Source organism: Syngnathus typhle, linkage group LG11 (assembly GCF_033458585.1).
Source record: "Syngnathus typhle isolate RoL2023-S1 ecotype Sweden linkage group LG11, RoL_Styp_1.0, whole genome shotgun sequence".
NCBI lineage: Eukaryota > Metazoa > Chordata > Actinopteri > Syngnathiformes > Syngnathidae > Syngnathus > Syngnathus typhle.
In genome coordinates, this window is record NC_083748.1 from 8641871 (window position 1) to 8657876 (window position 16006).

Genomic DNA, 16006 nt, shown 5'->3' on the forward strand with positions numbered 1-16006 from the left:
GAGAGTAGGACAGGGCCTGCTTTGGGAGAACGCCGCTCGCTTCCCATTCTTCCTCATACACAGACACACAACATGGCGGTCTAGAATGGTCGACCGACGCGCCCGAGCAGACGAACTGTGGGATTTAGCCCCGAATATGACCGGAGGACACATCTTGAAGAGGCGATCTATGAGGGCGGATTAAGGAATTGAATCGGAATTGCGACACTTTTCCTTGGATTGACCACGTCAACTGACAGCGGAGTGTTGGCGGCGTATCCCAGATCTCGTTCGCCTCCCTCTTCTGATATCGCCAGGTCCCCCACCCCGCTCTCCCTCTCGGCTCCAGGGGTGTGGAGACCGGGGCCGATAGCGTGGACAAGCAATCGGGCCCACATTCCGACTTTCTTTGGCCTTTCCTCCCTCCTTCAGAGCTTCCTTTGGGCGTTACTGGAGTCTTGGTGAGTTTTGTTGTTTGGGTTGTTGCAAGCCTGATTCACACATGTTCCGATGTCGGCTATCATCATGTTTCCTTTTACTTTTTGTCAACCTTAGCCATTACTTTTTTTCCACAGGTACCCTACTTATTAACTAGCATTTGGGAGACTTCCCATGTTTATGTTTGGAAAAATCCAGAGACCTCAAGTTGTACGACCTCTTTGTTACTACTCGACGTGTAGCTCGGAGGCAGGGAGGGAAATATTAGTGAAAGGGGGGGGGGGGCTGTGAGGAAAGAATGATCCACAGATGATTTTAGAACCAGAAGTGATTTGTCGTGCTGCAATCACAAAAGCCAGTTTAGAGAGATCGAGTCCTGTCTCGCTGAGAAGTCCACTGTATTGATCACCACTGTTTATCTGCATGTTTGGAGAGGGTGCGAGTGGAAATAGTTGAGTGGGTGGGGGGGCTTTACACAGGGGCCACAAAAGGAATCAGGTCACCCCAACATTCGCATACTAGGACTGTCAAATCACAGTGTCCACGAGGGGAACTGAATTCCCCTTCAGATCCTCTTCCGAAGTCCCCCCCCCCCTCCTTGTCTTGGCCTGTCGCTTTAACAAAGCACACTATTTTAAATTGTTGCTCACACTTAGTGAAAATGTAAGTTACAGGATCTTCTTTTGAGTGTTCACAATTTCTTGTCAAAAGTGATGCATGATCAGGAAGAATGCACACAGAAGAACCTGGAATGCAACAACTGAAAAACGCAGTTTGCTGTGTCGACAGAGCTTGACTCATCACATCTGGGTATCTTCTCTGAGTAGCAGCACATATCCACCATAATGTACCTCTCTATCATTTCCACTAGATCCTGTCATTTTGACACTGTCTATCTTTACTCACTATGAAGTTATTACACCTGACACCAAGGATTTGCATTTGTTTGCACTCCCCTCCGTCACAATGGCGTATGTAGAACCATCTGTGTGCACGTTATAGCGCTTCATTGTATTAACGGACGAGTGTGCCAGCATCATCTCCCTTCTGCTGTCCATACGGTTTTCAAGCTATTTATAGACAATGTGTTATTTCTGTCTTTTGCATCTCCAGTGACCCTCTCTCGCATCATACTTTTCACAATTGGCCTCGTTTGGGGATAAACGTCAGTATCAAATGGACAGCTAGAGTATACCTTGGCACAGTGTCAGGAATTGACTTTTTGGGTGGGACGTGAACTGTATTTTTGTTTCCACCTGTAGGCGGACAGATTTTTCCATGGAGGGGCACTGTGCTTCTGCCCCAGAGGAGACAAATACAGCTCCATCCAGATCATTCTGAACACAAACGACTCATAAATATCGGGAGAAGAAAAGAGTCCTTTTATTGTGCATAAATTACCAGTATTCATTTGCCAGTTCAAAATTTGAAAAGAAAATGAAGTACAGCATACAGGCCTTGAAAACGCCGTTTTTGTTCTAAATATGTAAATAGGTCATTTGTGGAGTGCTTTTATGAAATATGCTACTGTCAAAACATTTGTGTTGCTTCAGGAAAAAGGTGAAGGCTTAGTAGCGGGTTGAATTTTGCAGCGATGAGGAAAAAAAAGTGACACCCAAAGTCGGTCAACTCACTAAACCAAGTCGAAAGAAGTCTGAAACGCGTGCCAGTAAAGAGGCTTTCTGTGTACCAGCCCGCAAAGTGAAAGGATATTAAGTGGATTTGGGGAATGTACTGTCATCACACTGCCATGTTGTCATGTCCGTGATGTCTGTTCGTCTTGCACAGGCCTCTTATCTTTTCAGAGGAAAAGGAGGAGACAAGTGTGTTGGGATAGTCTGATATGTGGATTTGCGGTTCTCCATTGTTAAAGACTGTGCTCATTGGTGTTCTTTTTTTTTCTTTTTATAAAAATAGGAAGCAGAAGTCAAACTGGTACTTGCAACACCATCTCAAATGGTATTCATAGCTTTCATATTATTATTATTTTTTTGATCTGGGTAGGAGGTCAAAACAAATGCATGCACTTACATGAGAAGATATAATGTCTTAGTTCAATTCAAATTGGAGTGACACAAACCGACCGGGCCTGTCTTTGGCCTTCATCTCGTCATTTGGCCCCACACAACGCTTACGGGTCACTGTGGCTTCTGTGGGGAGCCTTTGCTTTGCACCTCCACATCCTTTCTGTGTTCCGTGTGGTGATGTATGAGAGGCTTCCCACATGTTCCCTAAGAAATCCGCAATGAAGAAGACGTAGAGCAAAGCCACTCACTCATTACTTTAACTTACTCCAGTGATTTTTATGACCCCCCGGAGCCCGATGCCAGCCAATCACCAATTTAAGCTTCATAAGGGAGAAAAGAGGCCACCCATGGCGAAATTAGCCCAAATAGCAGCTCTGTGTTTATCCTACAAGCCACCGACTGATGAATGAAGCCAGCAAGAGCCCAAACCACACCAGCACGGAGTCGCATCCTTCAGCCAGGGAAATCCAGACGATTGCGGCTGTTGTATGCGGCACCGGGGACATATAATCTGTGGTCTGTTTCAAAGAAAGCGTCCGAGCGGCCCCGAGTTAGGCTCACGTCTGCCTCCTGTGAAGAGAGCCATTCACAGTATCCCTTGCTGGCCCAGACACCCCTCCCTCCTACTCTCAAGACATAGAAAGTGTATTAATATGCAGTGAATGGACAGAGACAGGCCACCATTTTCTTATTCTGGACCCACTAGTTGAGCAGAATGCCTTGCAAAACCAAAAGCCAGAGGAAAGGATTTTGCCGAATGGAGCCTAACGTACACTTGACCTTTGGAAGTATTGCCTGCGCCAGGCCCTCCAGCAATTATAAATGACCTTTGCTGATTTTGCTACATCAATATTGGTAGCGTTCAAGTTATTCCCGTCAATGCAGTACAGTTCGATGTCCCGAAGCGCCCGTCTGCTGTCCAGTACCGTGTGAAATAGGAAATGGCGCATCTTTTATTTTGTAACTATACCAGTTCTTTTGACTCCGTGAATGAAATGGCATGTGAACAGTCCGAACCTTTCGCCGCTGGGTGATTTCACTCCTCTGAGGTCTACACTCGGCCACAGGCAGCCAAGCAGCTGTCTTCATTAGTTGTTTGTGGGCGGACTGGCCTCACTTTGCGATTAGGTATCAGGTTCATTGCACAGGAAACTCATTTCAAGTTTCATGTTCAAATGTCGACAGTGATCAAATGAAGGTCATTGTTGTCAAGAATAGCTTCTGTGTTCTTCTTGGATTGTCCTAAATATGCAGTATTTTCTCAGTGTTGTATCCCTTTTGCTGGGAGCAAAACAGAAAGGTTTTAGATAAACACTCAGGTGAAGACTTTGCAGGACTTGTAAATTTGCAACACCCCTGTTAATGGCACTCTTGCGATTACAATTTTCACAGTGCAAATGACGACTGTTATTTGCCATGCACTCAATATTAGTAATAAGGTCGTAGGCAGTTGATACGTTGTTAAACCGGCTCATTGATGTCAGCATTAAACCAGCTTCATTTAGGTTTTCATCACCCAATTTGTTCTCTACCCACTTAGGCAATAATATTCCGTTTAAAGCATCGGATTTGCACGGGATGCTGTGCAGCTCACCCGGTCCTAGCCCATCTGTAAACAAGCAGATGGACCGGCTTATTCCAGGGTCAAAATCACGAGATTAAAACCACAGATTATCACAGTTTTGTTTGGGAGACCACCGTCTCGGTCAGGATCCAGGATTACAGTTTGTATGCCCTTCTTTTCACTCAGCGACAGTCGTGCTTTCTCCCAATCCTCGTGGACGTCATCCAAATTTGAATGTGCCAACATTGCTATTTTCCTTATTCTGGTGGGTAAATGACCAATATTTGTTTGTCGGGTTTACCTCATTAATACAAATACTCACAGGGAAGCCAGGCAAGCCACAGCATGCCCAAGAGGGGAGCAGCAGCATGTCGGCCTCTGCTGACAATGATTTTGTAATTTCTTCAAAAAAGGGAGGGTGGGATAAAGCCAATGTTAAGTCTCACGTGTCAGTCGTCACATTTTTAATTGATGCCTGACAAGACTCGTTGCATGTGACTTACTCTTTTCTTCATGGTGAAGATCTCTTTTATGTGTAAAAGGTGCGGTTGATTCTCTGCGTAACACTTTGTCCTCCCTTGTGTTCTAGAAAACTGCTGTGCGAATGAGTGACTGATCTCAACTCCGCTTTTTCGGGTAAGCACGGGCTAATCTTGTACTTGGGTTTAGCTTTAACAAGATAAACCTGACAAAGCATTACAATGGTTGGTCATAGGGAAGCAATAAATCACATATGTGCAGTGAATCACAACAAAACGCAGAATGCATGAGTGTCATTTTATAGAATTGGAATAGCTACAAATTCAAGTGATGCTACTTTTAAAAAAAAAAGTGCTTTCCCACAACTATAAGTTATACATGATCAAAATGATTCATGTCCTTCTTCTATGTCCTTGATATAGGGCAGAATGGGTGTGTGTCCCTTGCTCCTGTTGCTAGGTCTCGCCCTCGGGGTCTCAACCCAAGATCATGTCCTGGTCACAAGTAAGATGCAAACACAACATAAACAATAAGCGCGAATTGTCTACCACTGGACCATTGCAGCACAATTAACTGTTCAAAAAAAAGATATAATAAAATCCGTGACTTAAAAATGTGGAAGGATGCCAGCGATTAACCATGCTTTAGCGGCAGAACACTGTAATCCTCCAGTAAGGAAAGGATCATGACTAGACTTTGTCGAGTGGGTTTTAATTCAGCTGGGCAGACATCTTAAGTGGATCGAATGTCTCTGAAACTTCTTAGAAAGAATTTAGAGAAAGCCACTTTATCGTGCTTGACTTATTGTCCCATTACTCTCCAGGTACTCCAAATATTTCTACAAACTCAACACAGCCTCCCACGGCACGTGTCATCAACATCACCACCGCACCCACACTCTCCCCCACTGTGCCACCCGCAACAGCGCCCCACGGAGCCGCCCCGACGACAACAGCAATAGCAAAAGCGGCCGTTGCCGAGGATGTCCAAGAAGAAGGTTCCAACGCCACCATCATTTTGGCAACGATCCCTCCACCCCCACCTCAAGCGCCGACTGATGGCCCTCTGCCAACGCTCAGCCCAGTGACTCCATCTCCTACCACTTTAGTGGACAGTGAGAATGGGACCACACCATCCATTCTAGACAGCCCTACACCTGACCTATATGATGACATGACCATGGAGACGGAGACCACCGCAGAACCTGACAGGGATTACACCCCAGATGGTACCCCGCATGGTGAGTACGAGTGCCTTACTCATTTCTTAATTGACATCACCAGAGGGAATATCTTGAAAAATTATAACCGATTGACCCTCAAGGATCCTGGGTCCCTTTAAATCCACTTCTTCCGATGTACCCATTTTGATCTTTGACCTCGGCTCCACTGCTATCGGACATCGTTCCAAAAATCAATCAGGTCTTTGACAGCATGATGAAGCACAGCGGACCTCTGCCTAGTATTTGCCATTGAGTTGAAAAGTCACACAGGAACGCGTGCATCAACAGATTCCATGTCCTCCGCGAGAGTATCCCTCAATAGATCTTAGTTCCTTGAAGAAGCAAGATAATACGGTCGTCTGCCTTCCCATGCGACCTAAGAGGAAGTGACTCATTTTTCTCCAGTGGAAAAGCACTTTACCGCGCTGTGGGCTTTGGATGAATAGAACATGTAGCCAGACTTGTATTCACTGTCATTGTTCCTCCGAGTGATTCAGACATCATGTGTGTCAGCTCGTGCATAGCTATCAAATCACTCCTCATTTCGCCTGCTCTTTTCCAGTGTTGTCTGGCTACTATTTTATTTTATCTTCAGACACATTTGCCAAATGTTTCTCACCTATTGCCCAGAATAATAGATGTTGTTACTCAGATAAAAATAAAATCACATCTGAGTCCTCTCTAAATATGATTCCTGGGGGATTTAAGTACGACATGGTTTTCCGCGTGTCTTTGCGGAGGTTGTCAAAGAAGCAGCAAGAGAAAAGCCAAGAAGCTTTCTGGTCAAGAGTCAAATTTTAATATTTTAGATCTTCCGCTTTTAGACATTGGAGCAGTTCTGGAAATATCCTGCCGTGACGGCGTTCCATTTAAGCGATCATCCATAAGAAGCAGAACACCATCCATCTGAACGAGCAAGCTGTTGTTGAAAAGATGGTTCTTTCCCCTCGCAGGAATTGCCAACATTTAAGTTTGCGTGCTGACTCTCAATCACTCCCAATCACTTTGGGTTCCGAGGTGTTTCGTAACTTCTCCATTGTCACCCTCTGGCTGTCTGAGAGCCTTTTGTGGAATAGTCGCCGAGCCTATTAAATGCCTGTAGGCTGTGTCAGGTCCGCATGATGCTCGCAGCCTGCTGCGCTCTTCTTTTCCTCAGTGTGCACATTGTCACAGGGTGAACACTGAAAAGAGCTGGGAATTGTGCGTGAAAATGTTACATAGCGGGGTCAAGCGCTCCATTCTCTGACCCGCGTGGAATCCGAAGAGCTTTCTTGAATATCCAGTTGACAATTTTGTCTGTGCATTGTCAGCACTAGCATACATTTGTCTGGAATATTCTCTTCTTTTGTTGTGTCTTACAGAGCGGCCGCTAAACAAACAACAGCCAGTGTTTTCTTTGATATAATCTCCTGTTGTTGGTCAGGCAAAACACATGTCCTTTGTGATAACTATTGCAGTGGGGGGAAAAAAAAAGGCATAGCTTTTGCGTGGAATAGAAATGTATACATAGCGGTTAAATGTAACTTGCCCTACAAAATAAAGGTTAATGCTGACTGTACGCCACCGTAATTATCGATGGCCGTTCACTAGACACTTCTGTATGGAGGAAAATGAATCTCATACTGCCTCTGACATGCAGAGATCATTTACCATTTATGCTGTGAATAATTCATGCGGAATTCACAGCAAACATCCTTAATGTTTCATTACTTTCGACAGGCATCCTCTGTCTGCCGTCACTTTGCTTGTGACTCGTCACAAAAACATGCTCTAAAAAACACCATGTTGCACTTTTTTTCTTTTTTTTTTCTCTTGAGAAAGCTAATTAAATATTAACACACACAGCCTTTCCCGAAAGAAGCAATCTAGAAATCATTGTTTGCCTCTTGTTTCTTTTATATGCGGTCTCATATAATAATTTAGAGGAAAATTGAATTAAAGAAAAAGTAAGTCAAAGCTCAAGTTATAAATTGAAAGCACACGGTACATTTTTAAATGAGTCGCTGTAACGTTCTACTTACGTATATTTATTTCAAAGTCGGCTAGCAGCTGATTGTCTTGAAGCTCTCCAGTGTTCGGAAGTTTTTCTTTTTACTTTTTGGGTTGTCACATAATGGTTGCCCTCGAAGGGCCAGATGCAATATTTACACAATGTAAATGTTTCTTTCATTTCTGAGATGTTTAATTTAGGTAAATTATTTATTAAACATTTATTGTTTTACCCCACCAATACAATACGGTGCAGATTGGAATTCAATGAAATCTTTAATTGAACATTTAGCGCTAAGGTAATATTTTACAACTACCATATTACCATAGAATATCCTAAACCTTTTCCTCTTTTTGTCCCTCACCAAGACAACAACCCTTCTGATGACATGCCAATCATAGCGGTGATGGTGGCCCTGTCTTCCTTGTTGGTCATTATATTTATCATCATCATCCTCTACATGCTCAGGTAAGCGAAACGCATAACGATTCTCCAGGAAGAAACTTCTGGTGATCATCAAAGAAATGCTGCGGTCAGCAATCAATCAACCATCTATTACTGTGCAACCAAATTTGATGATGTCACCAAGTGCGTCTCCATTATGTTTTTGCTGGCTGGCAGGTTTAAAAAATACAAGCAGGCAGGAAGCCACTCCAACTCCTTCCGATTGACCAATGGAAGATCAGATGATACAGGTACACGTCCCCAGATATAAGTACTCGCTTGCCAAATATTGTCATGTTTTAGTGCAATATCAGCTATTTTGTGCGCTGGCTTGCTCCAGCTTGTTAGCCTGCATTGCTTATCGTAACATTCGATTGCTCTTGCTCCCTGTTCTGATAACATTTCATTGACTGCTGGGAGAATCCTATTGTTGTCTGCCAACACTTAACCAGTGTTCTCACAGTGCCCTCTGGTGGTGTTAAAGTAGTACAAACTAAACAAAGTTTATTTATTTGAGGACAACTCTGTTGTCTCTCTCTCTCTCCAACCTTGCTCTGCTCCTCTCCTGACTTCTGTCTTCTTTGCTTCCCACCTGCCGGTGCAGAACTCCAGAGTGTTCCGCTATTGGCCCGTTCTCCCAGCACAAACAGGAAGTACCCACCCCTTCCTGTCGACAAGCTCGAGGAAGAAATGAATCGTCGCATGGCTGATGACAACAAGCTATTCAGGGAGGAGTTTAACGTACGATAAATATACACCCCTCACCCAACTTAACACCTGTAATGTATATTCGGTCCAAAAGTATATGTATATGCTGTAAGGTCTCAAAATGAATCAAAGACAAAAACAAATATTAATCTAGCTGGTCTTCTGCTATCTTACATGCATGATTTTTCTTTTTCCCCCCAGGCTCTGCCAGTCTGCCCCATTCAGGCGACGTGTGACGCCGCATCCAAGGAAGAGAATAAAGAAAAGAACAGATATGTCAACATCCTGCCCTGTAAGCAAACCACTAAACTCGGCGACAATTGTCCCTTTGACAAAACTGGGAAGTGTTGTAATGAGTGTTTCAAAGCAAACCTTTTCTCTTTTCTTAGATGATCACTCCAGGGTGCATCTGTCATCCCTGGAAGGAGTGCCAGACTCTGACTTCATCAATGCCTCCTTTATAAATGTTTGTACAACAATAGGATTCATTTCATTGACTAAATAGTGTTTCTTGTGCTCTGACTTTAAACTAACTTTGCCCATTTATTGTCTGCTTCGTTTCTGTTTCCTTTTGTGCAGGGTTACCAAGAGAAGAATAAGTTTATTGCAGCTCAAGGTAACATAATACTGCAACCAGGTTTACAGTAGCTCTTGTGGTGATCAAACTCATTGGTAATCTCCGCGTTAATCTCAGGACCCAAGGAGGAAACGGTAAATGACTATTGGCGGATGATCTGGGAGCAGAACACAGCCACCATTGTGATGGTGACCAATCTGAAGGAGAGGAAAGAGGTAGAACGCAGTAGTTCAAAAGTTCCCATCGTAATAGTTTTCAAGTGTCTTCCAATTTTTATATGTCTGTGTTTCAGTGTAAGTGTGCCCAGTACTGGCCGGACCAGGGCTGTTGGACATATGGGAACATCCGTGTTTCTGTGGAAGACACAATGGTTCTCGTAGATTACACCATCCGCAAGTTTTGTATCCAACAGGTGAGAGCGAGGGTGGATGGATGTCTGTTTTTGAATATGTTTTATGAATCTGGATTTGCTTTGATCGTGTTTCAGGTTGGGGATGTATCTGGAAAAAAGCCTCAAAGGCTCGTCACTCAGTTCCACTTCACCAGCTGGCCGGATTTCGGCGTTCCTTTTACGCCCATTGGTATGCTGAAGTTTCTCAAGAAAGTCAAAACGTACAACCCTCAATATGCTGGTCCCATTGTGGTCCATTGTAGGTAAGTATCCGGCCAGTCCATGTGTCTTTGTTTGTCGCCATGCTGTACAACTCACAAGAGGTTGTTCTCACTTCCATTGTAGCGCGGGAGTGGGAAGAACGGGTACGTTCATGGTGATAGATGCCATGTTGGATATGATGAACACCGAGAGGAAGGTGGACGTGTTTGGGTTTGTCACCAGGATTCGAGCCCAGAGATGTCAGATGGTCCAGACTGATGTAAGTCGCACTCGGGACTAAATGAATTGAACCAATCAATCCAAATGCCTCCTTTGGTTTTTCAACTCTGACAGATGCAGTACGTGTTCATCTTCCAAGCGTTGTTAGAGCACTATTTGTACGGAGACACTGAGCTGGAGGTGACTTCTCTGGAGTCCCACCTGGCTAAATTGTACGCCCCTTCGCCAGGAGCCGGCTGCAGTGGTTTGGAGGCTGAATTCAAGGTTGGTGCATGCATTTATTTGCATCCAGAGAGCCTCGCTTTTAATTCTAATCAAATCTGTCTTTTCTAGAAACTGACATCCATCAAAATCCAGAATGACAAGATGAGAACAGGCAATCTGCCTGCCAACATGAAGAAGAACCGAGTACTACAGATCATTCCATGTGAGTGAAGCTGTCATGGCCGTTTTGCAGAATGTTTCATGCCTTGTTATTGGTGCAATCAGGACTGATGAACACTTAACATAAAATCGCATCTTCCTCTTTTTCATAGACGAGTTCAACAGAGTGATCATTCCGGTCAAACGAGGGGAGGAGAACACCGACTATGTCAACGCGTCTTTCATTGACGTGAGTGCAAAAGCAGCTTCATCGTCACGTTGTTTTTTTTCCCCCACTTCCATTAAACTGCTCTCTACGTCATTTACACGTTGCAGGGCTACCGTCAGAAAGACTCGTACATGGCAAGCCAAGGCCCCCTGCAGCACACTATCGAGGACTTCTGGAGAATGATCTGGGAATGGAGAAGCTGCTCAATAGTCATGCTCACTGAGCTGGAGGAGAGAGGGCAGGTATGTGGAGCATTCAGGATTGCTGGTGTACCCATCACAAGATGATTTTGATTTTGCTCTTGTAGGAAAAGTGTGCTCAGTATTGGCCCAGTGATGGCGTGGTGGCCTACGGTGACATCTCCATTGAACTTAAAAGGGAGGAAGAAAGTGAGAGCTACACAGTGCGGGACCTGCTGGTTACCAACAACAGGGTAAATAAATAGTAACTAACAGATGTTCCCCTCAATTACTGGTGTAGATAGAGGGCAAAAAAAAAATATTCATTATATTGTTCACATTTTGACATCATGGTACCAAGTAGACACCTACCAATTGATCAACAGTGCCTTATTGCAAGGCTTAAAAAACAGGATGTTCTCAGAGGGAAGTGGCCACTGATCAAGTTATGCAAAAAGGACCGAACAGTTGCTCAAGTGCATTCAAAACTGCATTCATTTTGGGTTAAGCCTGAAATGTTACCCGCAAGATAAATATCTCAAGGTTTTTGTCAGTGATTTAGCAACCGGGCCAGCATCTACCATACCAATAATCTTTCCTACTGCAAATCTGATCTGGTCTTCACTTTCCCCCTTTCCAGGAGAACAAAGCTCGAGCAGTGCGTCTGTTTCATTTCCATGGCTGGCCAGAAGTGGGCATCCCCACTGACGGTAAAGGCATGATCAATATAATTGCTGCAGTGCAGAAACAGCAGCAGCAGTCCGGCAACCATCCGATCACAGTACACTGCAGGTAAGAAGCACAGCACTGGGGGGGATTTTTTTTCCACAAAAAAAAAAGACAGATCATTCACAATCACTCTCAATCTCTATCCCACTATCTATATTGATTTAAAATGGCTGTCTTCCTTTTCCCCTTGTGTGTGCAGTGCCGGTGCGGGCAGGACAGGGACATTCTGTGCATTGAGTACAGTTCTGGAGAGGGTGAAGGCAGAAGGCATTTTGGATGTTTTCCAAACAGTCAAGAGTCTCAGATTGCAAAGACCCCACATGGTGCAGACACTGGTGAGCAAGATTTATATTGCAAAAAAAAAGTCTCATCATTCCAAAGCAATAAAAATCCGTTTGCTGCCACCTTGTGGCATCTCGGTGTCAAGAAACTATGGCGATGTGTTGAGTTTTGCTTAGACAAAACTAGAGCTTTTCCGCCACTTTGAGGCACTAATTGGCAACTATTAACTTTTTTAGGGGAGGTGTCGATTACTGATTGATGATATTTAATTGATTACTGATGTAGAAGATGAACAGTAATGGAGTTACTGGTTTTGTTTAAATGTGATACTGATGTGATGTTTTTCACTCTATTTTCCAGGAGCAGTACGAATTCTGTTACAAAGTTGTCCAGGAGTATATTGATGCCTTTTCTGACTATGCCAATTTCAAATAGAGACCCGCCACGGATAGTTGGATGGATGTCTACATATCATACTAACACCACGTGCATGCACCAGAACACACACGAACATGAGCGTGCAGAAAGCTGCATACTTCCAGCTGCAAAATTGTTTTCCTTTTCAAAGTGACACATCACATTACGGTTCTGTGGATGGGACAAACTGCCTGCAGAAAAAGGGAACCGAGTTTTCAGTCTGGATGGGAGGGCAGTGCAGAAAGGAGATGCCTTTTTGAGTATTTTGTAACATTGCTCTTGTTGATACAGCCCATGATTTTACTTACATCGACATATTTACTGTGTTGCATCGTTTAACTTTTATTTTCGGACACAGTTTGGAGTTTGGCTGCATTTTTGGGTGGCACCTGTAAATTTTAATGCTATATATATATTATAAAATTCTATATGAATACAAAACTAATGCTTTGGAGGTTTATGTAAAATATTGCTTTTTTTTTTTTAACTCGCTAAGGACTGAAAACATCTGAAGCGCCATGCTGTAGTAACGTACAGTGACAAAGGCGTAAGATGAACGTGAGATTTTGGCAGATCAATTCATTCTCACAGAATTAGTCGTTATTGTTATTAGTATTTTCACACCACTTTGCAATTCAAATGTACCAAATGCACATTGACAGCAGCCTGGTGCAGTTTTCGGAGGACGTATTTGTTTGCATTTAAAATGCATGCTGGTGGAGAGGTCACAGTGGCTTCTAATGTATGAGCAGATAGCCAAAGGTTATCTGTAACTTGGTTCTGCAGCTAAGGAGGCACTTGGAAAAATAATTATTACGGATCTTTGTCGGACTGGACAACAGCAGTATTATGCTTTTGTTTTTTTTCTCCCCAATATATGGGCAAATGTAATCAAACATAACACTTGAGTCATTCAGTCCCACTTAAGCATAATCCTCCGCAGAGTAGAAATTTATTAATTAGGAACATTTTTGGAAGAACCCTGACCTCAACACATTGAGAGAATAAATAGATCGGCCTCAAAGTCTTTCCAGGAGAGTGTAAACAGAGTTTTTGCCTGTAAAAGGGAGCCCAACTCCATAGAGTATTTACTTCCGTTTTCTTTTCTGTATGGTCAGCTATCCCAATACTTTTATCCATATATGTCAGGTAAAAACAGCACATGCACATCGCAGTATTTCCTCCAAAGTTGTGTTGAGCCTTTCTTGTATCACTCAGACGCTGTTTTGTCGCTTTTTAAAAGAATGTCCATTCATTCCCACCACCATGTTGAAGAATGCCACTTTTTATTCGAATGCTGTTTTCTAACAGAAGTAGGTATTTCCTTCTTTTTTTTTTCCCCCACACTGTGTGCCATGCTGTGTTACTCATTTCATTTTTTTCTCCAAATTGCTGTTCTCTGTGAAACACTCACACTTGAACTACCAGTACCATTACAGATGAGGGTTATCTCCTCTTGATGATTGTAATGAAATAATGAATGATATCAATTAAGATTATAAATCAACCATGATCTTTGCTGGAGCAAACCCAGGAAATGAAGCTCATCCTCACACACTGGAAAACAATAAAAAGAGAGCAAGACAGATATCCACAGTTTGGAACAGCAATTTTCATATTACAATTTATTCCATTTTCACAGAGCAATTGGAGAAAATACGGGGGGGGGGGGAATACCAATGTAAATGGAACTCAAAAAATTCCCGATGCACACTGAAATTCTATGGACTGATTATCCATTCAAATTATTTGTTGTCGAAATCACTTCAATATTTTTATGTCATTATAACACAAACCACAATGAAAATCTAACCTCCTTTGACTTGGGTAGAAAACCTCCTTAGAGGTTATGACGCTTTTGAATTGCTTTAATGATAACCCATCTAAAACAGATTTGCATTTGAACACAATTTGCCTCTAATGTGACAACTTGTTTGCAGTGTACCAAATCATTACAAGTACATGCAGCATTTTTCGTGGTGTGTCGGGAGCAGTTGTCGATGACTCATGCACTATGTGCACCAGAAAGAAAGATTGAAATTAAAGACCCGCATCATGATTAAAATTGTGGAAATTTGTCGAAACCTTCTATTCATCCACTGTAGGGATTTAAAGTAGCAAATGTTTGACCAGCCACTAAAATTAATGTTTGTGCATTGTGAAATTCACCCCACCCCCCACATTTCGTTCCTCCGTTTGACTCGTAAAGTTACCAGTCCAAGAATCGGACGAGTATCAGCTTGATTGTCAATTTGTGCTCACTGTGTTTGAATCATGAGACACTTTGCCAACATGACACTGTGCCAACTCATGTAAACCACAATTTTGCTTGAAAAGTGCCTCATATTAAAAAAAAAAAAAGAAAAGACAATTACTATGTGGTAGAACCTTAAATGGTTTCTTTTCTATTAATATAAGCAAAATGTGCAGAATGTTTTGCGAAACATGGAACCAAAACCAAATCAGTCATCTTTTCATTCTTGCTCTATCCATTTCCATAGAAATGGAAAATATCCCTTGGTTGTGAGAAGCCAACTTTTTGAGGCGGGAATGTACTTGCCATATGTCGGGAAATGACCCAACATTGGCAAAAGGTGTAATTCATCTGCCCCATGCACAGTGGCTAGAACAGCACCAAGGGAAACCGTTTCATGGTTGCAAAGACTAACTACTTTACTCTTCTCTCCACCTAAATGTCGTCTTTATGTCTCCAACTGCACTCGTTCGTCCCTTTTCCTCGCTGACGTTTACCTTGGACCATCATCTTCCTGTTGGTCCAGGTTGAATGATTTTCCCTACTTTGTACATAATGTAAGGTTATTTATGATTCATTCCTGTCTGCTGCCTTCTTATTTTATTTCCTTTCCACCCCCACGCCCTTCCCCTGCCTTTTTTGGAGAAAAAAAAGAAGCTGTATATTGAATTGTAACGGGACCATTTTGAAATGTATTGGCTGTTTTGTTTGCATTTTTTAACTGGTATAATTGTCTTAAGATAATCCAACTTTTTATTTGCCTATGTTGGTTTCTAGTGTTTTGTTATTCAACATTTGAATATATGTGTATATAATTATATATGATAAAATGATATATAATTATATAATGCCAGATGGCCTTTTTAAGCAAGATATTGTTCAAAACTAATAAAGTGCTTGAGATTTTTCTTCTCAGTTCATATCTATGATGCTTATTTGAAGTCAAGACAGCTTGCTGATGGAATTTCAATTATCAATAGACAATAACTTTTATGATAAAGGTTCTGTGAGTACATGCATGAATGTACATTGCAAAGCTGTCGCTTTGAGCTAAAAGCAATGACTTAAATGTAGATAAAAACGGAAGTTAAAATCATTCCATCTAAACTAGAGTATGACCACTGGCGGAGCTAGCGGATTGGGGGGGACCACTGGCACCCCTTGAAATAGGCTTGGACCCCCCCGACCAGATTCCAGGCCAGATAATCCCTGCCCTAACCCCTATCCCGCAGAAAAAAAAACTAGTTCAGCCCGTACCTATGACTGTGACACCTGACAGCATTTACAAATTT

At 42.7% G+C, this 16006-nt stretch overlaps 1 protein-coding gene across 1 annotated transcript; it reads left to right on the forward strand.

Annotated features, from left to right (window-relative positions):
- Positions 1-17: 17 nt before the first annotated feature.
- ptpra (protein tyrosine phosphatase receptor type A) lies at positions 18-15636 on the forward strand. The gene is made up of 22 exons (XM_061291073.1): positions 18-440; positions 4598-4644; positions 4911-4992; positions 5312-5728; positions 8069-8168; positions 8322-8395; positions 8749-8885; positions 9054-9144; positions 9242-9318; positions 9432-9468; positions 9547-9644; positions 9722-9841; positions 9917-10083; positions 10166-10301; positions 10376-10525; positions 10595-10688; positions 10798-10874; positions 10961-11095; positions 11161-11286; positions 11673-11824; positions 11961-12096; positions 12404-15636. The coding sequence occupies exons 3-22, from the start codon at positions 4917-4919 to the stop codon at positions 12476-12478; spliced, it is 2475 nt and encodes an 824-aa protein (XP_061147057.1). The 5' UTR covers positions 18-440; positions 4598-4644; positions 4911-4916; the 3' UTR covers positions 12479-15636.
- The last annotated feature ends 370 nt before the right edge of the window (positions 15637-16006 follow it).

Excerpts from the sequence above, each read along its gene's own strand:
- ptpra (XM_061291073.1), top strand. The coding sequence starts at position 4,917 with ATGGGTGTGTGTCCCTTGCTCCTGTTGCTAGGTCTCGCCCTCGGGGTC. Across the intron at positions 8,886-9,053 it reads TATTCAGGGAGGAGTTTAAC|GCTCTGCCAGTCTGCCCCAT; the intron begins GTACGATAAATA and ends TTTTCCCCCCAG. Across the intron at positions 10,875-10,960 it reads TCAACGCGTCTTTCATTGAC|GGCTACCGTCAGAAAGACTC; the intron begins GTGAGTGCAAAA and ends TACACGTTGCAG.